Genomic DNA, 26,000 nt, shown 5'->3' with positions numbered 1-26,000 from the left:
AAGCTGAAACCCAGACATTGGAATACAAGGTTTCTTTTCTGTTTTCATGATGGCACTAGTACTAGTACAACCGTGAACTTCAGCTTTATTCAGAAATACCTAGTATTTGGCAGGTTGTAGTAAATACCATAATTCCAAATCTCAAAAATTAACAAACTAAGCCGTTATATTATAAGCAAGAATATAGCCCACTTGCTAACAAGCAAACTGATAGTTAGGTAATTACTTTCAAAGTAATAAAAGATTTTTCCCGTGTCATTAAGACACTTAACAGGCGTCAAAGGGACTTCCTTAGTAATGGTACATCAATGACAAACAACTTGCCAGATATAGTTGAAGCAATACACAAATACGCTCAAATTGTCCAGTAAATCTAAGAATAAAATAATTCCATTTTCCATATCCTCTCTCGAAAAATTCTAAATATATGGCCACCTTTACAATATGCTAAAAATCAATTTTAACGCCCTTTCCCACTTCTTATTGTAAAGGCATGCTGACCTTGTCATTTTTTATTATAGTCATTTTTTTCTCTCAATAATTTGGTTACAGAACAACCTCAAATGTATTTTTCTGTTGAAAGTCGATTTGCAATTTCCTGTTGGTTTTAGAGTATGCCAATAGAAAAGCATATGCAACACGTCTCATGAACCTATTAACGGGGACTCCCTGCTCCCTTTGTCATCTCTTTTGTATAGAAAATCAACTTTGAACATAAAGTTAAATACAGCGTTTATTCGAACAAGACTAACACAAGGCTTTTCCTACCGTTTAATCAAAAGTCCTGAAACAAAATATAGCTTCTATACCGAAACCCTACCAATAAGCGACCAAAGGCTTCCCAGAAAGCATAACAAAATAACATAATATAGAGAAATATGTAAAACAGCAAGAACTAATAGAAAGAAGAAGGAATGGCAGTATCTAGTATATTGCAAAAGGGGGAAGTAAATGCTAGACATTTATGCAAACTCCAACGGAAGGCAAAAAAAAAAAATAAAAATAAGTCGAAAGAAATTCGAAATAAATGAGGCCTCTCTCAGAAGTTAACGTCAAAACTGAAATTAAAGACAGGAAGAGCAAAAATAAATATTAATAGAAGGAAAAGAGCTGGGAAACACTAAAGCTTGATTAATATAAGGTTTTATCCACATCTAATTACCGAATACACAGAGAACAAAAGATGACCGAGGTATTAAGTCAGAATCATCATAAAATATTACTAAGGCCAAACTTACTAAGGCCAAGTTTCAAAGATAGCAAACAAAGCATGTACTACCGTCGAAAAGTTAAAACAGGGCTATTTGTTACAGTTGCATAGCCAAAGAGGATGAGAAGTCAAATACCGTTAAAGCTTGAATGTCAATACAACGAGTCAAAAATTGAAAGATTTTTTCTCTAAGGTATTGAAACTGATTCCCTGCCCAATAATTAAGAAACAAAAATTTTGGTTTATGAATCATTCCCGCTGTTTTTACCTTAATATTGACAAGCAAGCCAACTAAATAAACACAGCCGCGTATAATTTGAAAACGGTATACAAATTTAACTTTTCGACAACAGTTTACATATTAATACACTGACTACAGGAATGATAAACGTCTGAAAATAAATAATGCATTGTACAATGGCATAGTTTGCACGTATCTTCAAGACTTATACCTTTTATTAAGAACAACAAAAACCAGAAAAAAAGGTAACTTTTCATACTATTGCCTCCTCTTAATTTTAATCACCAATAATCAATGAATATTACTGGATTATTGAATTAGCACAATGTATAATATCTATATCTGCACAGAGGGAAGGGAGAGGGGTTGTAATTTCAAATAGTCATTGTAATGTCTTACTTTTGCGCATTCTAATTACAATGTAATTTTACCTCTAGTATAAGCTAGAATACTTTCACTGTATTATAAAGACTCAATGACAATGCATTATTTATCTAAAAAATCAATGAATGGAAACCAGTACCAATTTTAAATTAAACGCGAAAAACATTCGACCTAAGGCACCATTAAGTCAAAGGCTTGTTAAAATTCAGATCTAAAAAGAGATTTTATCATTGCAGAAACACATTAATAGTTGAGAACAGCACCGATCTTCGCAATTTTAAATAAAAGCTGTCAAGTTTTTGATTTGCAGCAAAACTATTACACTTTACAATTCTTTTTATATATATATATATAGCCTATAGTTTCAAATTCCTCAATCGAACCATGAGGGTCAGACAATAAATTTGAGTTCTTTAAAGAGATTCAGACGGAAAAAATAGATAGAAATATAGTAAGAAACTAAACGAATGAGAGCAAGGCTTATGTTTTTACAATAAGTCACGCATATATCCGATATTTTCACCTGAAATAACCTGACAAGACCACGCAAAAGGCACAGATTTCCCCGAAATCAAAATTCACAACATAAAGATTGTCACAGTAATAATCACAAACAAAAAGGAAAAAATGGCTTTTGGCAGGTGCTGCAAAACTAAACCTATGGTGCAGTTAACATGCCAATTGTCACAACACTTATCGACTTACAGCGTATGATAGCTTCTTTCAATTGTGCGTCTATATATCTTCATTCCAAAAAAACCAGCTCCAATGAGGCCCAAGCCTAAGACAATGCCACCTAGGGAATAGAACAGTAATAATTTTTCGCGAAGAAATAGCACCATCTATAATAACACTAGAGATTCTTTCAATTTTATTCATACTAAGCGTATTTATGCCTGCGCGGCCTGCTTAGTTAAGTTACTTTTCCTTGCTGCTTTGGGTAAGATAACTTTGTAACTGATAACAAGATTTACAGCAACGAAAAAGTGTAAAAAAGTGAATGAGTCATAAGATTTTAACTGGCTACTGTTCTACTCTGATAAGCGGAATCGTTAGCATTTAAGTGCACGAGATAATGGTAGAGGTCAACAACACTTTTTTTTATTTTTCACTACGAATTTTGGCTTTATGCTGAAAGAAGCTGCTTATGTATGAAATATTTATTTAGAAAAGAAATGTGTTTTTCAACTATTAATTTCTTAGATCTACAAACTGAGGGGAGGATTATCAGTAGCTGGGCCCAGGAACTCAAAATACTGCTTAAGCAAAGCAATAGCCATCTTTCCTAAAGCGGTTGGGTCGAATTCGAACTTTCACCTCTCGGAATATAGCCTGATATCACACCCCTCCGCTCCCTTCACGCGTTAAGGCCGGCACCTTGTGCTTTGGCCATCGGTTGGCTCTTTAGCTAGCTGAACATCAGTTTATTGCCACTTCCCTCCCCTTGCTTGGACTTTGGGACTACGCCGAAAATCGACTAAACTCTTCGGCCCTTGCAAATATAGCCGGACATCCTTTCCCTTGACTCCTACTAGCTGGTGGGACCATCTCTTTTGCTAGTATGCAAATACCTCTCAGATCATTAACATGTAAGACGGAACACTGAGAAAACATGAGACTATTTACCAAAAAAGCTAGCAGCGTCAAAACTGCGTGGAATCGGAGCAGGAGAAGGCTTCGCTGAAGTGCTGGTAGCAGGTGAAACTGTAGTTACTGTTGTGGATGGAATTAAAGTAGAGGTTACAGTAGTTGGGACCGAAGTACTTGTTGTAGTTGGGACCGAAGTTGTGGTTGTGGGGATATTGGACGTTGTAGTATTGGCTGGACTTGTTGTCGTAGGGCTTGGAGGAACTGAAGTCGTCGGGGTAATTGTAGTATTCGGGACTACTGAAGTCGTTGGGATAACTGTAGTATTCGGGGCAACTGAAGTCGTTGGCACATCCGTTGTACTAGGTGGCTCAATAGTAGTATTATCCTTTGAAACTACAGCATTTATGGCACCTAAAAGTAAACAAAATTTCCAAATGAGTTAAACAATCTTGAATAGAAGAAAAACCGAACAACCAAATGTTGTTTGTCAAAGTGAGTGAATTTTCGACGCCATGGTATTCACAAATAAGATGATGTCTAAAAATAGATCAGTATATTGATTACTGACCATTTTTCTCCTCCTTCCTTTTTAAAGACTATGACACAAGATAAGACTATTTCATTCTATAACTGGTAAAAGTATCTAAGCATTCATTTGACAAACCACCTAAGATTCTAACACTGAAGTTTTCTCTCCCCTACTTTTTGAGCTAAAAAGCTTAAAGTCATCTTCGGCGACCAATCTGGAGAGAGCGTAATGAGAATGAATACCCTAATTTGTCTGATTATTTTCTTAGATTTTTATTTCACCATCAAATCAAAGAAAATGCTTAAAAAAGTTCAATAAATAAAAAATGGGAAGATGACTTCATTCAACATCTACAGATATTTTCGTAAATACCGTGTCTAATTGTTTAAAAATGCAACAGTTGATGATGATTTAAACAGAAGATGAATCTTTAATAAAATTGATTTAAAAAGAACTTTCTGGAAAAGAAGTTTTTCAAAGAAAAAGTAAAAGTCATATTGAACTTCAAATCAGCAGAAATAATCTATAATAATTCAAACTAAAAACAACCAGAAATTACTTTTAAAGAATAAATTTAACCCAAAACAAACAGAAATTAAATAAACCCTCATAGCAAACAAAGATACAAAAGTACCATATAAATGAATAAATAAATCTTAAAACGAGTAAAACTTAAATTGAATATGCGCTTAAAACGAACAAAAAAACTTTGACTGCTAAAGAATAAATAAAACCCAAAACGAACAGGAATTAAATAAACAATGATAGCAAATGAACATACAACAGGTACTAATTTAAATGAATAAATAAATCTCAAAACGAGTAAAACTTAAATTGAATATGCTACTGTCTCCTTCCCTAATGGTAAAAGATTAAAGCCTATTGTGTTACTGACGCTTTACTGAAAACGAACATATTACAAATAGTTTTTTTGTACTTATTACAACAAATTACAGTGAAATAAAAGTTGAACTGACAAGCTTTCAGCAATTAATATCATTATATATAAAATATTCAGTTTAACTTTATAACTTCTTCCCAAGACTGTTCAAGAAACATACAGTTTTCAGTAAAGTGCCAATGACGCAATAGGCTTTATTCTTTTACCGTTAGGGAAGGGCACTGTAGGCTAGATCTTGTTCGTAGTGATTTTTGTTCGTTTTAAGGTTTATTTGCAAGCTCAATTTAAGTTTCACTCGTTTTAAGATTCATTTATGTTAGCACCTGTTGTATGTTCGTTTGCTATGATTGTTTATTTAATTTCTATTCGTTTTGGGTTTCACTTATTCTTTAAAAGTAATTTCTTGTCGTTCGGAGTTATATCAAAGTAAAGAAAGCGTTATATCAAAGTAAATCAACCAATTTCTTCGGGGGCTGGGATGGGGTTCAATCGCTGAAGCAGTTATTTGGAATTTGGACTATTTGACCCAAATGGTTATCTAAAAATTTTGATCCAATATATTTGGGGAAAAGAGGCCGTGGGGGGGAGGCTAGTTACCCTCCGGTCACTTCTGGTTATCAAAAAGAAGCTGTAACTTTTAATTTCCAATCAAATATAATTCCTCCAAAGTTTATACGACCATCATGTCCATAAAAACCTGATTAGCTCCAAGACATAACTTACGACTCTTGTCCCGGGCTCTGGGGATTATGTCAATCCCGAAAGAATTGTTATATCATATTTGGACTATTTTGAACGAAATGGTTACCTCAAAAGATAAATACAACATTGAAAATAAAATGGAAATTACAGTGAAATAAAAGTTGAACTGACAAGCTCAACTTGTCAGTTCAACCATCATGTTATGGACCTTTATGGACCATCATGTCCATAAAAACCTGATTAGCTCCTAAGACATAACTTATGACTCTTGTCCCGGGCTCTGGGGATTATGTCAATCCCGAAAGAATTGTTATGTGATATTTGGACTATTTTGAACGAAATGGTTACCTCAAAAGTTAGATCGGATGCATTTGGGAAAAAGAGGGTGCGGGAGGAGGGCGGGAGAGGCTATTCGCACTCCAATCACTTTCATTTCTTTATATGGGAAATAGAACTTCCAATTTCTGATCAAATGAGCCTCCACCTCTTCCATAAAAACCTTATAGGCGCTGGGGCATAACTTACAACATTTGCCCCAGGGCTTTGGGGGTTGTATCAACCCCAAAGTGATACAACAATGAGCCTCCTCAAAAGTTTATATATGCATTCCCTTCCAAAAAACCCTTATATGGCCCAAGGGGATAACTTCCAACCCTTGACCCCGGGGTGTCTCAATCGCAAAGGCATTGTTATATGATCGAAGGACTATTTTGAACAAAATGGCTATCTAAAAATTTTGACCGAATTCATTTGGAGAAAAAGGCGTGGGAGGGGCTAGTTGCCTTATGATCACTTTCGACTCTTAATAGAACTAGAATTTCAATTTCCAATTAGATAAGCCCCCTCCAAAGTTTATATGACCACCCTTGCCATAAAAACCTTATATGCCCCGGGCTCTGTGGGGTTGTGTCAACCCTGAAATTTTCGTCATAAAATTTTACGATCTCTTTTGAACAGAATGGCAATCTCAAAATTTCAATCGGACGCATCTGTGTAAGGGGGGCGAGAGAGCTAGTTGCTCTGAACGTCCCTCTGAAGTTGATACGCCCATCCCTTCCATAAAAATCTTATATGGCCCCGCGGCACAACTTACAACACTTGTCCCGAGATTCTGCTGGGTTGTGTAAGCCCCGAAAATTTTTTCTATGTGATCTTTGGTCTATTTTGAAAAAAATGACTATCTCAATCTGATGCTCGATCTAATTCGATCTACTGCATTTTAGGGAAAAGGATGAGGGGGAGGGAGGGGGGTAGTTGCCATCCAATCACTTTGACACTTAAAAGGGATCTAGAATTTTCAATTTCTAATCATTTGAGCCCCTCCTAAGTGTGTATGACCACCTCTTCAAAAAAATCTTATCCGCCCCTGGGGCTAAATATACAACCTTTCGCCCAAGGTTCTGTGGGCTTGTGTTGACCCCGAAGCTTTTTTTTTATCTGATCTTTGGACTATTTTGAAGAAAATGACAATCTCACAATTTCCATCGGATACATTTGTGGAAAAGGGGGCAGAGAGATATCAAGAGAATGGGCATGTTTGATCATGGATCTCCAAAAAATCCTGGTAGAGCATAACCATATAGAGCAATAATTAAATCTTAAAACGAGTAAAAATTAAATTGAATGTTCAAGTCAAAACGAGCAAAAATAACTGCAAAAATTTGGCTGCTGCCCTTTCCCTTTTCCCAAAACCACAAAAGATTAAAGCTTCACTGAAAACGAAATATACTACAAATATTCCTTTTTATATTTAAAACATTAAAAATAAAAATAAAAATTGCAGTCAAATAAAATTTTGAATTGCTGAATTTCAAAGAATTAATACTATTATATATCAAATATTCAGTTTATTTTCATTTGGTTTTCCCTGATGATTATTATAGCGATTTTATATTATTCTTCGTCGATATTTTGAAAAACTAAATTACAGTGTTCAAGATACATACAGTTTTAAACGCAAATGGCGCAACAAGCTTTATTCTTTTACGGTTAGAGAAGAGGGAAAAGGGCAGTAGCCAAACTACTTTTTGTGTTGGTTTTTGCTCGTTTTAAGTTTTATTTATTCATTTATAATAGTATCTACTATCTCTATGTTTTTATGATCGTCTATCTTAATTATTGTTTTTTCCGGCTTTCATCTATTCTTTAATAGTAATTTTTTAGTCCTTTGAGTAGATGTAAATTCAAATATGTTAAATAAGTACTTTCTCAATCCTTTTTTTTCAATTTTTAATTCATGTCAAAACTTGCCTTACTTTTGAAAAAAGGGAACCCATCCCCCCACCCCCAAAGAAGAGAGTGATCTTCAGAGAATTACAACAAGCGAATTCAGCATATGAGAGAACCCATTCAAGCTTCTATCTGAAAAAAGTTGATTTTGTTTGTTTGTTGTTTTTTTTTTTCAGGGGGGTCGCATTGAGCCAACGGTCTTAACATATTGGGTCAGGGCTCTTTCGAACGGAAATAAAAGTTCTAACACCCTTTATATTAAGAAAAAGAGGTCGAGTCACAATAAAGTGGAGCAAGAAAACAATTTTGAGCCAAAGAGGGCCAACATGTTATCTAGCTGAAAATTCTGATATGTCCAGTCGGTTAAGAATAACTGAAAAACTTTCCATTAAACTTCCAAGCTTAAGAGGACGAGCGATGTCACATTTGTTCTTAAAGATACACAGTGTATACAAAATAAATGATTGTTGTAAACTAATCTTTCTGTGGGAGGGGGAAGGGGTGCCTGAAGACTCAAGACAGAGAGGTAGGGGAGGTTATCCGTGTTAATTTTTTTTCAAAGAAGTCCTCTTGGATACCGTAGAAGAGATGAGACTAAAATTTTACTTTGATATTTCAGACACCCAGACATTTGAAGAAGTATACTTATTCGGGGATGGTTATCATTCTCAACACATTATTATACGAATATTAAACTTGAATGAGAAAAGCGGGGATTGAAGGAGGAAGTGCTTCCTCACATTTAATTAAGCTGTGAATCAAATGTCTCATAATAATCAACTGAAGCAAAGATCAACCCTTGTCAATAGAAACCGAAACTCTTATGAACGAAGTTTTGACTACAATATATGCAACAAAAATCGAGTATCTATGCTGATTCTAATAAACCAAACTAATTATTTTTAAATATGTTCATAATAAGCTAATAGCACATTAAAAGCATGTGCTATTAATTCCTTAAAAAAGGTGTGAAACTTTGATGAAAATTACACGATGAAAGTCAATATGCATGCGGACTCTAATGACGGTATCAACAAAATAGAAAATTCCTTGTTTTTCCAGAAGTGTTCAAGGTTGTTTTTTTTTTTTTTTTTTTTTTTGAAAGTGAGTTCATTCGAATATAAATGTACAGATTTGGTGCCTTTTTTAGGTTGCAAGGTGATTAAGGCGCGCGAGAGTGCAGAGTTATTCCAATTTACAGGGTAAAGCAACAATTCAGAGGAGGTGCCTAATACCAAAAGAAGAGTATTTTGGCCACATTTTCAAACTCTCTATGAGAGGTGCTTCACATAAATTTAATGAATTTTCAGATTATCGCAAACTTAACCTCTCAACTTCCTTCATTAGGAAAACTATAGCTGCAAGAAGCTCTATTAAATGGGGTTGAGCTGCATGGCGTTTATTCGAAACAAAGTTGACTTAGACGAGTGTCGAATTAAATAGTTGTGTCAAACGTAGGCTGAGTTGCACGGGGTTGAATTAAATGAGAATTGAGTTGTTGAGAGTTGTTGAAATGAGAGTTGAGATGAACGGGGCTGAATTCAACTAGGACTGGACTGAACGGAGGTTCAGTTTAGCGAGACATGACTTCAACGAGCTGAGTTATTGCCGCAGTGATGACACAAAAATTATTTTTTTATACTTCTTTGTTCAAGAAAAAAAAAAGGAATGTTGTGCCCCGTTATAATGCTATAATTACGAATTGGTTATTTTTTATATTGCCTCGACATTTCCAACAGCATTCCAATGTTACACAAACAGCCTTACCATCAGCATTTTCTACTTGATCTTCTGGCACACTCAGCACGCCAATGTCTCCTAAAACCTGATTAGAGTTGTACACATTTTCTTGACTACGTTCGTCAGCTGATTCACCTAAAACACCAAAATGATAATAAGTGCAAATTCATTTCACCCAAAGAGTGTTCTTTCTGATATTAACTTGTGAGCACATTGGTAAATCTTTGGTAAACCAAATGGATGAAAAATAAAGATTAGCCTTAGTTTAGTGCTAAATTACGGTTTTACCAATTCAAGTTAAGAGAACTTTTCAAATATGAAAAATATCACTTGAAGAAAAAAAAAATGCTTGAAATCCATGTTTTGAGCCAAGTCCTAATGTACATTTAATCTAAATACAAAAGGAAAAGAAAAAAATCAGAGGCATCCTAGTAAAAAAAAAAAACTTTTTTAAACCCATGTCTGATTGACTGAAAAGATACAATTTCTTTATGAGTAGATTATAGAAATATTTGAGGAGTTATTTTTAAGCTATTCTACTTAAGAACAAAACTTTTGGACTTTAACTTAAATTTAAGGCAAAGTTTCAACATTCAATCAAAATTTTCAATCAGCCGTAGTTTTGTACAAATATATTTAATCATCTCTCTACTTCATAATTATGAGTCGATAGAGAAGAGGGGTTTCACCTTTGAATATAGACAGTTCTTATTCAGCCTTTTCTTAAAGCGTCTTTTCATGTTTTTTTGTTCTAGCTGTTAATGATTTGAACAAATGCGTGTGAAGTTTTTTTTTATAAAAGGGTTTCGCTTTGTGGTTTCCAAATAAAATTGAGTCAGTGCCTTTTCATAAGATAATTCGCGTTTTTTAAGGATACTTCCTTTGAATAAAACCTTCAAAGTATTTTAAGTTATTTCTTAGTCCACGCTGCCTTTCCATTTATGATTAACTATATTACCCGTTGCGCATTACTGCATTCTTAAAAGAAAAGGAAATCAAGGAGAATTCCCCATCCGAGGAAAATTCGCCATGACCATTCCTTTTCTTTGGGGAATCAGGTTCATAAGTGAAAAAACTTGATAATCCACTAAATAGAAAAACACAAAAACCGACCACAATAGAGTTAATCCCTGACTGAATAAAATGGTCCTTCACAATACATTTATTTAAATTAACTAATAAGTTTATTTTGATTATATATACAAAGAGTCAGACAAAGATATGAAAATCAAATCCATTTTAATATAATGAAAAGAGAAATCATCAATGTAACAGCACAAACACAAAAAAAAGAAAGGAGATAGAAGGAAAAAGGGAAAAACTGTTTTCCTAAATTAGTAGTTAATATAGACCAGCACTTGAATGAGGCCTTAACCCTACTCATCCATACAACCACATAAGTCAAACAGCATAGCCATACACAATCAACCATAAAGAATAATCCATGGACAGGCAGTCATGTCGTCAATAAGTATTAGTCGTCATTTACCAAACAAAAAAAGCAATAAAGACAAATAATTCAGAGGCAACAGCCCGACACAAGGGCTCATCGGGAGAATACACTTGTCACTTTAAATTCTCTACCCAGTCAAGTGTTGTGCCTACCACAGAATATCCATGGTATCCCGTGTCAGGTATCACTTCCAAAATACATGCCTATGAAAAAAAGAAACCAGCAAATGTAGAACAACCAAGTAACACCAAAACAAACTTATCCTGTTAATATATTCTTCTTTTTAGCAACAATAGGTAAACTAAATGTGATAAATTTTACCAAATCACAAATATTAACACTGCAAAAAACCTGAATGAACTAAACAATTATAGAATTCATGTAAAATTCTCTTCTTCCCGCAGAAAGTTTCCCCATATTTGAAATAAAGATACTATTCTCAAATTTGAAAAGTGCTGTTGAATATCAAATTCAGAGAGCTTACTGAAAAAGAAATTGTGTAATTCTCTGTGCTAGATTAAGTGTGTCAGGATGGAATTTATAATTAACTAACCCTTTAATTGAATATCCAGAAAATATGGATAATTTTAGAGGAGAGAACTCTCAGTTACTTATGTCTAGAAGTTAATAATTTTATCGGCGCAAAAAATATTGCGAGGGCCTTCAGGGGGTGGGGGATTTTATACCTAAAACCTTCGAAGAATGTATTCAATAACTTCAGAGTTCCTTTCTGATCGGATGAACAGTCAGTCATGCATCCATGAGACACATAAACACACACACATTCGATTTTATAGAGACATACTAGTGCAAAGCTCAACCAGTACATAACACAACTACCACTTATTCTACCATTGAATAGTTGAGTAAAAAGAACTTAGTTGGGAATGAATTCATCTGTGATAATCAAAACCAAATGTTTTGGATTTTGGTCAATTAGATTATAGGACTGTCTACAGTGTAGTTCGTGGATTAGTTTATCCATGTGTAATTGTACAAGTATTTTTACATTGCAAATTGCTTTGACCAAAATAATAGTTTTATGCTTTAATGTTCAATTTTATTTATTGTTTGCTAGATATTTTGCAGAAATTACCTATGGACTGTTTTGGGTACCTGACTGACTGACCGTATCTCAAACAGTAGGCTGTACAAAGTATTGTTCAATCCCGCTTAAGGGCTATAATGAGAGAAAGGCTGGGAAGGTTTAGGGCATGTTCTGCAGAAAAAGGACGAAATTTGCCAAAAATTGTCAGTTTCAGCCAACTGTCTAGGGCCAAATAAAAAAATGTCGTCCCAAGTTGGGGTGGGAGGATGTGTTAAGGAAGAATTTAAGGGAAACGGGGAATTGCTTAGAGGTTGTAAAGGGGGATGCTTTAAATAGATTGGGATGGAAGCATATGTAGCTGTATTGGCCTTAGGCGGCTTGGGGCGAAAAAGACGAATACCACGGAGGGTTCCCACAATGCCCTTAATTGTATGTTAATCTGCACTCATATACGTCTTTGGAAGCTCTTTGATGAGCTCTAAAGCATGGTATTGCTGTTCAACGTATGGTGGTATCACAGGCTCCTTAACAACAGGGTCAGGAAATTTCAAAATATAAAGTATTTGCTCAACGGCTTTCAAGACACATTCAAACGCATCCTCAGGAAGAAAACAAAATGAGATATCTGATAGCAATTGCTCACATGCAAGGGTAAAAAGATGTTCTGAATGTAAAAATACCCATTAAGACGTGTCTTTTCCATTAACTTTAGCAGATTTCTCCCAAAGAAGAATATTGTTGACTTGAGGATGCGTCTTTTCTTCTGGGGCTTGTAGTCAGGTAGAAGCTTAAATAAATTCAAAATATAAAAACGTTTACAGTTGTTAAGGATTTTATGAAAAATAACAGAAAAATAAATACGAATTGCCCAAACACATTTTGCTCTCTGGAGTCAGGTTTTTCTTTCTTTGAGTCGTATTTTGCCCTTGAGAAATGGCACCAATTGCAATGTTTCTTTTTTTTGCTCCTTTTTAAAAACAATATATTAAAAAACCTCTAACGTGATAAAAATTGAAAAAGATCTAAGTTATTTGGTAGTTGAGCCATGCAGTGGTTGAGGTGTTTGGTAGTTCAATTTAAGATACAGCAGCTGAATTTGGAGCGGTTGAGTTGTCTGGTGGTTGAATTTACGACAGTGGAGTTAGGTGGTAGTTGAGTTTAGGGTGGTTGAGTTGTTTGGTGGTAAAATTTAAGGTAATGGAGTTCAGTAGTAGATGAGTTTTTATACCAAATAAGTATGTTCAAGTTATTAGTACATCGAGCAAGAATAATATTGTTGCGGTCAGAATCAGAAGCAAGGTCTTTTGGCATGATTTAAAATTTTCGAGTTGAGCTTGGGTTAGTCTTTTCTCACTTTATCTCAACAAACGCATCAAAGTCTACAGGAAGATATGGTATCAAATGGATCAAATATAAAGGCAAAGCCTTCCAATGATTAAATTAGCCAGATGAACCAAATATTTTAGATAAAAATTTCAACAAAATGATTAAATTTTAGGAGGTTTTGAAACGAAATTCAATGTTAAGAAGACTAAGTTGCTTAAATTACGAATAAATGAGGATGAAGAGGTGATATTAGATAACAAAAAAAATGGTTTAGTCTGACTCTAGACTGCCCTGACTCCTAGTGCTATTCTTCCAAACCTTTTCCCATTGCAAAAAGAACCCGTGTCTTGTCTATTCTACCTTTTACATTGAATCAACTGATTTTAAGTGGAAGTTCATTATTGAAAAGGATCATTTCTTCTGAGTCTTCACCTCTTTTCTCAGACACTTGCAGAACATTCTTCATCCAATCATTTCACAATGATATTTTTAAACAATACAAAAAAAGGAGATTTGGAATGAAATTTTAATGCCATCCAAAAGCCAGAAAACAGAAGAGAGGCAAAAGTAAAGTCACAAACAATAAGCAAGCTTAGCTCATTCTTCTGATGAATTAAAAATATTCTTAGAAAAGGCCAAAGTATGAAGCAAAAAAGAAGACTTGTATGGTAAAAGCATGTTTAAAATTACAAATTAAACTTATAAGCTTATTAGCCAATGACAGCCTTAAGAAGAACTTACAGTACTCAGTATCTGTAATAGATGTAGCATTTGTAACCAATGGAGCGTTAATATCTCTGCAAGTTGATTTATCACCTTGAACTACATATTTGCATGTTAGGTTGAAAGGATTTTCCAAACAGTTAACACAGCTTGAATTTCCAAAGTCGGCACACACTATACAAAATTAACATGTCAGTGATTTGTACATTGTTTTTTTTTTTTTTTTTATGTAAGGTACTAGGCTACACCCATACTAGAAAAGCAAATACACAAACATTATATTCATATTCTTAGAAATATCAGCAAGCAGAGGAAGTCCCTCCCAACATAGAGATCTGCCAGCTATATTTGGGATAAGAAAAACTGTTTGAAGTATATCTTTGGTCTTTCTCACAAATTTTGTACTAGATAAATCTTGTGTTTGGAGCATATTTTGAGGATTTAACCATTATCTTTTATGTTTTGGCCTAGCATGTATTGAATATCGTCATTTTCTGTTTTAGCTTGTAGAGTTATCAAAACCAAACCCTCATCAAACTAATTCATACAAAAAATGAACAGTCAAATTAAACCTCAAGAGTTGATAAATAGCTCATCAAAGTTATTCAAAGGGAACCAAACTCTTGCTAAATGGAGTTGGAACAGAAATAATGTGAGACCATTTTGAGTTGGAATTTTGGAATTCATAAAGACTTGAGTTAAGCCAAATACTCTCAAAAACTACTAAAAAGTGGCAATAAGAAACAAAATTAATAGTGTATGCTAATAACAGACTATAATTAGCCTACGAAATTCCCTTTTTGCACTTCTCTCATTAATTTCTGCAATAGATTAGCAGGAATGTTTGAGTCAGAGTTCTTACTTTTTTGAAGAAAATGTTGGGGTGGAGCAATTATGTTTAAAGTTTCAGGAGTTGCAGTCAGAGTTTGAGTCAGTGGTTCAATGGACTGGCTCCATAGCCCTGCTGAAATGACAATGACTTGCACAAAATATCTTCCTATGCTGAAGTATAAAAAAATGTGGGACTGATTTTCTTATTATTATTAAAAATCTGTGACAAAGCTAATCCTAAACTCTGAAAGCCTTGTCTCTTTTGTCAATAGCCATTTTCAATACGTGTTATTTTTCAAGAAGCCACCATTTTTACAGTCCTACAAAAATAAGGGAAGGGACTCCCTTGTAGTCTAAAATTAAACCTAAAAAATTTACACTTGAAGGCAATCAATAAAACAGGGTCAATGAGCCAAGTCATGTTAATCATAAAATAAAATTTCCTAATATTCAAATATCAATCGCAATTCTAATAAAACCGTATATTCCTCCTGTTGTTGACCCATATTTCGCTTAAATACCTAATAAGCTACAAGCCTACAGCCACTGTACTTTGGGCTGTTTGTATTAAACCAATAAATAAATAGTCACAAAAAAAATAAAAGGCAACCAAATGAAACACAACAAGAAAAACACTAATGTATTTTTCTAGCTATTTTTTTTTTTAAATTAAATTCCAGTAGAAAAAAGAAACAAAATAATGATTAAAGCAAAAATACAAGTTTTAAGTTTTGCTGCAAGACATAATGATTTTATAGTTCAAAACATGGCAAATTGCCTATTTTATATTTGTTTATTATAGATATGTTTCTTGGATGCTATTTCCAAAGCAAAACTTAAAAATAACAATAAGAACACAATTTTTTAAATGTTTACATAAAACATTTCTTTCAAACCCTTATCATTGCTTCCAACAATGGTCCTCTTGATGACTAAAAACATATGACTATAAACCTAAAATTATAGAAAAAGGTTCTGAGACCAGGCCAGCTATATATGACGTATGAAAAAAAAGAAAAAAACTTTTTTAAGGTTTTTGAATTGTTGCAATCCATTGTTAAAATATATACAATTATTTTGCAATTACCAGCCTCTGGGCCCAGGCACTTGGCATACAGCAGCCTTCTAAATTTTCAACTATTTCTCTAGTTTGAATTAAAACATTAAAATTATTGCTCATGAACCATAAATGTTTTTGCAGTATACATAATAACTTTAGCAATTCTGAACTGATCTTAGAAAGTTTTTTGACCTTTTTTCATGTCTCAAAAAGATATTGCTTATAGCCTACTAATAAGAAAAGAAATTCAGTAATGATATTTTTCTACCAATGATTTCTTCTAAGCTTCAAACTTGTTTTCTTTTTTAAAGTTTTTGAATTGTTGTAATCTCTTGTTAAAATATATACAAATATTTTAGCAACTACCAGTTTTTTCCTCTTTATGCAATTTAATGTTTTAATCATGTATTGAGTACATTAAACCTAACAAAACACAAAATTAATTTTAAATATTTCATTTTTTTCTAGCTTGAATTAAAACATTAAAATTATTGCTCAGACACCATAAATATTTTTGCAGTTTACATAATAACTGATTGCAGTTTTTTGTAGAAACTTGATTCTATTTTAAAATTATTTTGACATGAGTGCAACATGACTTTTATGTTAGCACATGACATCATTGCAATACTGATGTATATAAAAATGATATTATTCTATTTTGTAGTCTTAATTTCTAAAATTAAGGCTCCTAACAAATTTTCTCAGACTTATGACCTATCTAGATCGCTTTTTAAGGCCAGAATATCCCATGTGAATTTTCCCCCAAAAAAAATATGGAGCCATTTTTGAGAATACCCTTCACCCATAGTCAGGGTAAAGTTCTAGCCCCTGACCATCTTAAGAAAAAAAAAATCAATGAAATGAAAGTTGATTGAGGAAGTGCTGAGAGTAGAGTCCTTTAATTCATTCCAGTGAATTAATTCTGGTAGCTTCTTTAAGTGTGCTTTTGTGAGATGATAGCTGACACTTTGGCTGCCCATAAAGATGGTAGAGTTTTCCTTTTGGAGTTTATAAGTCAGCATCATATCACTTTGCATGTGTCTGTAGTTGAGGATAGGTAGCTTAGGCTCATTCTTTTGCCAGTTTTAATTAAGTTCTAGTCTAAAGGCATCCTACTATCTTGGGAAATAGTTGAATTAGAAGATTTAATATTTCAGGAATGAATTTAGAGCTTAAAATATATATCCAGGGATATTGTTAAGCTGCTATCGCTATCCTTCCCTTATTTCTAAGGCTAAGATGACAGGTCTAAATTTAAGCAAAAAAAAAATTCCTAAAAAAAAACACCTTTTATTTCAGTTAGATTTTCTGTCATAACGGCTTTTTTCCCAACCTTAAGAAATAGATACTAAAATCTTTTACACCTTCTAAGTCAGGATTGAGCAAAGGTATGAGACCCAAAACACTTTCCTTACACATGATTTAAGCAGAAGCCTAGGCCAAATCTATTTCTTAAGGTTGCACTTTTACAACATAAAGAGGTAAATTTGGGGTAGTTTATTTTACTGACCTGCAAATAAGGTAAATATATCACTCAATACCAATTTATATGCTGATGTTAGCATCACTATTATTTAAACCAGTTTACCTGTAAATTGAATTGACTATGACAAAATCAAGAACCAAAAAAAAACACATGGGAAATATATAATTTAGGCTATATATTTGCATATGAGGGGGTGGGGGTAAAGTATAGCAGAGTTGTAGCTGAAATGTGTTAACTACAATTATTCTAAAAATAATGAAGTGAAAATTGTTTTTAACCAAAATATAAATATAGCCAAAAATATGAGAAAAAATTATCATATTTGAGGGTCTATAAAGGAATTAAATTGAATTTCTAAGAAAAGCAATTATTATTTTCTGAATGAGAATAAAATTAGGCAATGAGTGGTATTTTTACCTTATTAATAGGTCAGTAATATACGCTGTCCCAAATTAAACCATAAAGATTGTCAAAGGTAAGTACCTTTTGCAGATGGAAAGGGTGAAGGTGAGTAGTTCAAAATGCCTTTCCAGGATATTCTGGGTCTAAATCTGTCCTTGAAACTTTTTTTTTCTCGTAGCTTAACTAGTTTCCAAGATGGTAAAGGTTTTATTTGGAAAAATACTGTGTTCTTGCTTAAATTGCAGCTTGGTGCAATCAAAGGATTTGTCCTTGTGAAGCTCCAGAGTTGAGGCTTGAAGTTGTTTTCTTTTAATTTACTATAGCTTGTATTCCAGGATTATTGGATGTGAGAGTGCATTGTCAGAAAAAATAATTGATATTTGCAAGAACATAAAATAGGTTTAGGGAATCTAATTGTACAAGAATACTTGCTAAAATTCTAGACAAGCTATGTTTTGTTGTCTTGAAAAGGGATTAAGTTAGGAAAATGAAACTTTTAGCAATGAATCCAAGGCCAAAAACATACTCTGGGAAGATATTGCCAAGCTTCTATGTTCTCTCTTAAAAGTAGCTAGTCTGGAATTTTGCTACTTCTTTTTTTCTGGTTCTAGTTTTGAAAATGTAATCCCTGTTGTTTGAGTAGAATTTTAAGCCATAACAATGATTTTTGTTATTTTGTAAGGAAGAAAACGGACGGATGTTTGAATTTGTTTTTGGAAATTAGAGGAAGGAATTTTAGAAAATTACTAACATAATAATCAGTAATTTGGTTAAGGTTTGGCGTCGTTTTGATTATATTATCTCGTAGAATAGCTGTGTGTAATTTGTTGTTAGTAAAAATTAAGGTAGTAGGCTAGGACTAGGTAGGACAACATATCAAGGAATGGGGAATAACCCCAGCTCAAAATCTGACATGGCCAGAGGTCAAAAGGGAGTAACAGATGGAAATCAAAACGAACTGTATATATTAGGGCATCTGACTAAAGGTGGAAGTGGGTCAAATAGCCCAAAGCAAACTGGAAAGGTCCCTGAAGCAGCAAAAGGATATGTGGCAAAGAAGCTCAGTATTCTGCTAAAGCCAAGTGGTATAAAAGAGGGCTATGGTGAGGTTATGAACAGATCAGGGCCAGGAGGCTCCATAGTGATACATGTAAAAAATGAAATGTATGCACAAAAGATTCTTGAGATGAAAGAAATAAAGTTCAATGAAAATTTGATTGTATTTGAAAAGGGTGACAAAGATACAATGTTTAGAAACAAAATCGCAAAAAGAATAGGAGTGATGTTTATGGATAAAGAAGTTGCAAGCTATGAAGAAACAAAGCAAGAACTACTTGAAAATGAATCTGTATCAGAGATACGCCTAATGGGCAAACCAAGTGATGAGAGAAACACTTTTGGTGTGATCATTACTTATAAAGCTGATCAAGAATTTCCCACAAGTATTGGAGTCTGGGGTATCAGAAAACGTGTATCTCAGTATCTGCCACAACCAGTACAATGCTTTAAATGTCAGAGGTTTGGACACCGTGCTCTAGAATGTAGAGGAAAAGAGAGATGCATGATTTGTGCAGGAGCTCATAGCAACAAGGACTGCCCCAGCAGTGGAGACATGGGCACAACAAAATGCATAAACTGTGGTAAGAACCATACAGCAAACTCAAAAGAATGCCTAATAAGACAAGAAAGGGCTCTTATACTTAAAAAAGCAATCCTTGAAGACCTGCCAGTGCATGAAGCAAGAAAAAAAAATTGCTAGTACACAACTGCAACTACCACCAAATTTTCAAGATGAAAGTGTCTTCCCACAGTTAGTGTCTAAAAATTCATTCCCCTCTGACACACAAGAAAATGGTATAAATAAACAAGCACTAGCAACTCTTTCAAAAATGGTAGAGAAACAAAATGAATTGATTGCCAAACTAAGTAATATTGTTACAAGCTTAATTATGATCATTCCAACAACCACAGCAAACAAAAAGAAGTTGAAAGAAATAAAAAAGAAGATGCAAGAAATAAAAGAAGAATCTGAAACTGAAGAGAATAGTGAAGAACATGACTCAGATGCAGCCATGGAAAATCAAGAATTCAACTCAAAAAGAAAGACAAGTTCAGAGTCCCCACCCACCATGCTTCCAAAAACAAAATCAAGAAGATCATGAGGATTATGCAGATTAATGCCAACTGTTTCTCACAATCAAAAAGAATAGAATTAAAAAATCTCCTTGTAAGAGAAAAACCTGATGTAGTGTGTGTTCAGGAAACATTCCACACAGCTGCTGATAAAGCTCATTACCAAGGATACCAGTCATTTAGATGGGACAGAAAATCAGGAAAAGGAGGTGGTCTTTTAACACTGGTGAGTGACAGATATACTGCAGAGGAAAAAAAATTAGTTGCAGATGGATCTCCTGAATTTGGAGTGGTTAAGGTAACAAATACTAAAGACAAGGCAATTAACATAGTTAATTATTATAATAATAGAACAGGAAATTTCAGCAAATCTCAGTTTAGAAAGATACTTAAAGAAACAGAACACCCAAAGATAATAATAGGAGATTTTAATCTTCATCACACTCTATAGAATGACAGTCACACTGAAAACGGTACAGCTAAAGAATTAATAGAGATACTGATTGATCCAGATGAACGGATAGCTCTTGCTACACCTAAAAACCTTGCAACTAGACTAAATAAGACAACTGGGAAAACAACAACGCTAGACTTGACTATTGTATCTTCTGAGCTAGCTGCTGACCTGACTGTCTATTCAAAAGATGATTTTGACTCTGACCACTTCATCATTTTCACTGACATGGAGTTTGGACCACAGCCTTCTGCCTGTGAAACAGGAGAAAAATGGTCATTTTCTGACAAGAGAATTGCTAAATGGAAAGAAGAAATATCAAAACTTAATTTACCCAACCTGAAAACACTACCTACTGAGGACGCTATTAAAGAAGTCACAGAAAAGATGATAGAAGCTGGGAAAAAACACCTAGCTATAAAAGGTAGCCAAGGATTGAAAAAGAAGACTTATAATTCTACCCCAGGATGGACAGCCAAATGTGAAGCAATAAAAAAAAGAGAAGAGACCTAAGGAATCAACTGAAAAAAAAAGTTGGAACCCGGGAAATATAAACATTTCTGTGAGCAGACTAAAAGCTGAGATAAATAAAGTGACAGCCCAGCTCAGACTAACTGTCAAAGAGGAGAGATATAAAGCTTGGACTTGGATAATTCATGAAAAATTCAGAGGAAACATTCCTGCAAGATGCTTGTGGAGGAATTTTAAGAAATACATAAAAAGAGAAACATATGTGTGTGAACCAAAGCTTCTCCAAATGAGTAGACAACAAGCCTTTGAAGATGCAGAAAAAGTAGAGATCTTAGCTGATCAATTTGAAAATACATCTAAAAGAAGCAGAAGACAAGGAACCAATAACCTCAATAAAACTACTCCAGACAATTACAAGCACTGGAATAACAAAGAAAAAGAACCTTTGCTTAAATTAAGGGATATCCAAAGAGCAGTATCTGAGCTAAAGTCAGGTGCAACAGGAAATGACAGAGTCCACAATAATATGTTAAAAGCTCTTCCCATTGAGACCATGCAAATAATCTTAGAACTATTTAACAAATCTTTAAATGAAGGAGTTGTGCCACAAATATGGAAACATGCTATTATCCATCCAATCCTAAAACCTGGAAAAGAACCTAAAGACCCTGCTTCTTACAGGCCAATATCTCTACTATCATGCCTTGCTAAATTACTTGAAAGGGCAATAAAAGCAAAGATTATAAAGGCTCTGAAAGGCAATATTCAAATTGAACAGTGTGGATTCTATGAAGGCCGGAGTACCACTGACACCCTATTAAGGCTTGAGCATCATGTAAAAAAAGGCTTCTTGAAGAAAAGACACACTTGTGGAATTTTTTCTGATGCTAAAGCAGCATTTGATAAAGTAAATATTGAAAACTTAAGGAAAAAAATTCAAGAACTAAAAGTAGATAGAAGGTACAGTATGTGGCTTCAGGAATGGATAACCAGTAGAACTTTTTCAGTAAGGATAAAAAGGACATTGTCAACTATAAGGGATATGGAAAGTGGGGTCCCCCAAGGAGGAGTCCTCAGTGCCTTGTTATTTGCACTATACATAAGTGATCTCAATGCAGATAACCTCCAAAGAGCCAAAATATACCTATATGCAGATGACTTAGCTGTTACAGTTGAAGGCCAACAAAGAGAAGAAATTCAGACACATGCACGAAAAGCAGCAAATTTCATAGAACAGTGGGCAGCTGAGAAAGAAATTATCCTTTCAGAAGAGAAAACAACAATGATGATGTTCACCAGTGAAAAAAGACAAGCACCAGACCCAGATATATTCCTGAATGGATTAAAAATTAGATGCACAGAGAGTGTCCGCTACCTTGGAGTTCTCCTTGATAGTCAGCTGACCTGGGAAAAACATATAGAAGAACTCATAACAGCTGTAGACAGAAGACAAATGCTTATTAATGCAATATGTAACAAAAAGTATGAAGTCCCAAGGGATGTTCTAATGCAGTTTTCTAAAGCAATAATCCTTGGAAAAATTGATTATGCATCTGCTAAGAAAACAATCCTTAAAAAATTAAATGCAAAATGCAATGAGACACTAAGAAGGACAACAAATGCATTAAAATCAACACCAATCCCAGCTTTACATATTGAAACATCAACAACTTCACTACCCACAAGAAGAAAAATACTTCTGGCAAAATATTTATTAAAGAAGAGGGGAACTGAACAAGAGGACATCATCAAAAATGAGATCATAATGGACCCATACCTCATGGATTACAGATTTGAAATTCACAACACACCATCTCTAGTCAAACTTCTGAAGGACTTTCCAACAAACATCTCACCTCTCACAATTCCAACTGACAAGACAAACAAAATTGAAGGACTAGAAAGAAATATCTCATGGAAAATCCATGAAGAAATAGGACAAAAATCAGGAATGTCTGAGCAGTCCCTGCTGCAATTTGCACTGAGTGAACTGGAAAACTACAGAGACTACAGGAAATTTTTTACAGATGGGTCCAAAATAGGAAGTCGCACTGGCTGTGGCATATGGGATGATTATAAAAAACTAGGAACCCAGTATAGGCTGTTGGACCACACAAGTATTTATATGGCCGAGCTATTTGCTATTGATACAGCAATAAAAGAAATAGTAGAGAGGGAAAAGAAGGAAAATACCTAGTATGTACAGACTCCTTATCTTGCCTAAAGTACCTCAAAGTAGCCCACGAGCAAGCCCCAACAATGGCAAGGGATATTGTCCAAAATATAAGAATGATTGAGGAGACAGGAAGCTGTGTCTCATTGATATGGATCCCAGCCCATGTAGGTGTATCAGGAAATGAAAGAGCAGACCAAATGGCTAAGGATGCTACTAAGAAAGAAACAATGGAAAATCCACCTTTACCTCATATCCAAACCACAATAAAGATAGCTGAGAAGCTAAAAGAAGTTGAACTGGAAGAATTCAGGAAAAGATCACTGAACATGTACCTAGAAATCACTGAATACAGATACATTAATCATGAAATGAAGCATCCAGAAAAAAGAGTTGCAGACATAATATTCAGAATGAGGACTGGGCATGCAAAGACAAAAAAGATGCTGAAAAGATGGAATATGACAGACTCATCTGACTGCAATGTCTGTGGAGTGGAGGAAAATTTACAACATATAATTATGGAATGCAAAAAGTATGAGACTGCTAGGTCACGACTAAAAGAACAAGTAATAAAGAGTGGTATTCAGTTCAGAATAAAAGAACTGTTAGGAAAGGTTGCAAAGAATAAACAAAGGGAGACAGTTAAGTATTTAGGACAATATGTAAAGGATACTGGCCTAATTGATGTTTTGTAAAATAATGAAAAGTGTAGTATATGTGGGTGTATGGCAATGCATGAATTGTATTGTAAAAAATGTCTGGTTCTTCCTCCCCTGTTAAATAATTGTAGATCAATCTTGTAAATATAAAATTGTGTAAGTATGAATGATTTAATGGATTTTGTATTATTTTATTTTTTTATGGTTGAATAGTCAAAATATATATAATCTAGTTTACTTTTTATTTGCTGGGGGTATATATTTAAGTTTTATTCTTATTTCTTTGTTGGTATTGGATTTACCACTTCTTTTTATATATGTTTGTTAATGAAAGCAAGTTGTCAATCTGTTGAATTAAATTATATTTGAAAATTGGTAATTTTATTTTTTGCTATATATATATGATGAAAGTGTACTGATTGTTGTTTTTTTTAAATTATTTTTTGGTAATTTATGATGCCACTACAATGAGGGATTTCCTAAGGACAGTAGGACATCCCTCTTTATGTAGGAAGTGCAATGATTTTGTCAGTTATAATTTCTAAGGATTTGTGCACTTTCTAAATTTTTGACTATTTTAATTATTGTATTTATAATTGAGTTACTTGATATTTTATGATTTTTGACAGGGTATTAGACTAATTGTTAGTTTGTGTGTAGTAGATTAATCAGTATGACAAAGCATGACTGTGAAGATTTTTTAATTTATTTTTTTTTTTTGGTTTTTGGTTTTTCTAGGTTGATGATAAAACAGAAAAAAGATCCTGGAGCATAGAGAAGAAATTCTGGAAGCTCCATCCAATTACACCAACAACAACAAAAATGATTTTTGGTAAATTTATAGCAAACCATATAACTGGTTTTGTGTAAGGTGAATATACCCCTCAATGCCTTTTCTTGTGCTCTTTACAAATATAATTGCTTCTACCTCAAATTCAGATATAAGCACTTTTTGAGCTCTCAAAAATGACAAATTTTCAAAAAATTCTGACAGTTCAAATAACTGACTTACCAATAAAGCAAACATATCACTTGATGCCTTTTTCCATGTTTTTTTTACAAATATAACAATTGCTTCAACCACAAATTCAAATTTAAGCACTTTTTAAGGTCTTAAAAATGACAATTTTTCAATCAAAGTAAAAGTTATCCATCATTTCCAACAAAATAATAATATGTTTTCTCTGTGCCATTTTTGACAAAATAATACTACATTTTCTCAGTACAAAAAAGAAAACAACATAACATTGGTAAAATTAATTTATCCAAATTAATATTGGAAAATCAGTGCTTGTGGATTATATAACATTAAAAAATGGATTTATAATAAAGTAGTAAGTTTGAGATCAATGTTTTAAAGTTTGAGACCAATGTTTTTAGCCTTTTTTATAGCCTACCCCATATTTAGGTCATTTTTAAGAGCTCAAAAAGTGCTTAAATCTGAATTTGAGGTAGAAGCAATTATTATATTTGTAAATAGCATTAAAAAAGGCATCAAGTTGTATATTCACTTCATACAAAAGCCAGTTATATGGTTTGCTATAATTTTACCAGTTTTTTCTGAATTTGGGAAATGTAGGCTGTTGGCAGATCTTTGAAACCTCATAGATTAGGATTGAAAAAAAGCTGTGAAGCTGAACATACTTTTCTTGTCTTTCATATGCTATAAGCAAAAGATCTTTCACAAGGTTTTACTTTTAAAACATCATGATTTTTAAAGGTCATTACCCATTACACAAAGTCAAAGTAGGTACTTCAAAATAGCCTTCCTTCCAAGGACATGCCTACTCTTTTAAATTTCATAGTGTTTCCTTCAGACAAGCTACTAATCTGCAATTTTACCATTAGAACTTTGCCTAGACCTGAACCTATTTATGAAATAGAAAAAAAACTCACCTAAAGTTTAACCGAAAATAATAATAAGACTAGGGTACTGCTTGGGTAGGCCTGTGGCACTTACCTTTCTTGAAATTTTCAACTGGTGTGCACAAGCCTGTTGAAGACATCAGAACAAGGGCTGATAAACAAATAAAATACTTCATTTCTGCAATAATTATAGACTGAAATGAGCAAATACAACAGAGATGTAGGCTATTTTTAACAATGAACTTTGGATTGACAGTCTGTATTTTAATGATGATAAAAGCAGTTTTCGTAATTTTGCTCATGGACAGCGTTGCGAGATATTTCAAGAAAGACATCTTACGGCGCCACTTACAAACTCAAAAAGTGCCACGTCCCAGACAGTT

General features: G+C 33.8%; 1 protein-coding gene across 2 annotated transcripts; it reads right to left on the bottom strand.

The window, feature by feature from the left end:
* Window positions 1–715: 715 nt before the first annotated feature.
* Window positions 716–25,934, bottom strand: LOC136039903 (sialomucin core protein 24-like). 2 transcript variants are annotated; one of them, XM_065723895.1, is made up of 5 exons: window positions 25,712–25,934; window positions 14,095–14,250; window positions 9,554–9,661; window positions 3,462–3,836; window positions 716–2,631 (listed from the first exon to the last, which is right to left on the bottom strand). In XM_065723895.1, the coding sequence occupies exons 1-5, from the start codon at window positions 25,917–25,919 to the stop codon at window positions 2,537–2,539; spliced, it is 942 nt and encodes a 313-aa protein (XP_065579967.1). In that variant the 5' UTR covers window positions 25,920–25,934; the 3' UTR covers window positions 716–2,536. The 2 variants fall into 2 exon arrangements, with proteins under 2 accessions (XP_065579967.1, XP_065579975.1); XM_065723903.1 differs by lacking the exon at window positions 14,095–14,250.
* Window positions 25,935–26,000: the final 66 nt, after the last annotated feature.

This window comes from Artemia franciscana, chromosome 2, assembly GCF_032884065.1.
Source record: "Artemia franciscana chromosome 2, ASM3288406v1, whole genome shotgun sequence".
NCBI classification, from domain to species: Eukaryota; Metazoa; Arthropoda; class Branchiopoda; order Anostraca; family Artemiidae; genus Artemia; species Artemia franciscana.
The sequence above is the reverse complement of the archived record's forward strand: the minus strand, read 5'-3'. Positions and strand labels throughout refer to the sequence as shown.

Coding starts and splice junctions, on each gene's coding strand:
- LOC136039903 (XM_065723895.1), bottom strand. CDS start 25,919: ATGAGCAAAATTACGAAAACTGCTTTTATCATCATTAAAATACAGACT. Junction 14,251..25,711: donor AGTTGAAAATTTCAAGAAAG/GTAAGTGCCACA, acceptor AATTTTGTATAG/TGTGTGCCGACTTTGGAAAT. Junction 3,837..9,553: donor TCAAGTAGAAAATGCTGATG/GTAAGGCTGTTT, acceptor GTTTACTTTTAG/GTGCCATAAATGCTGTAGTT.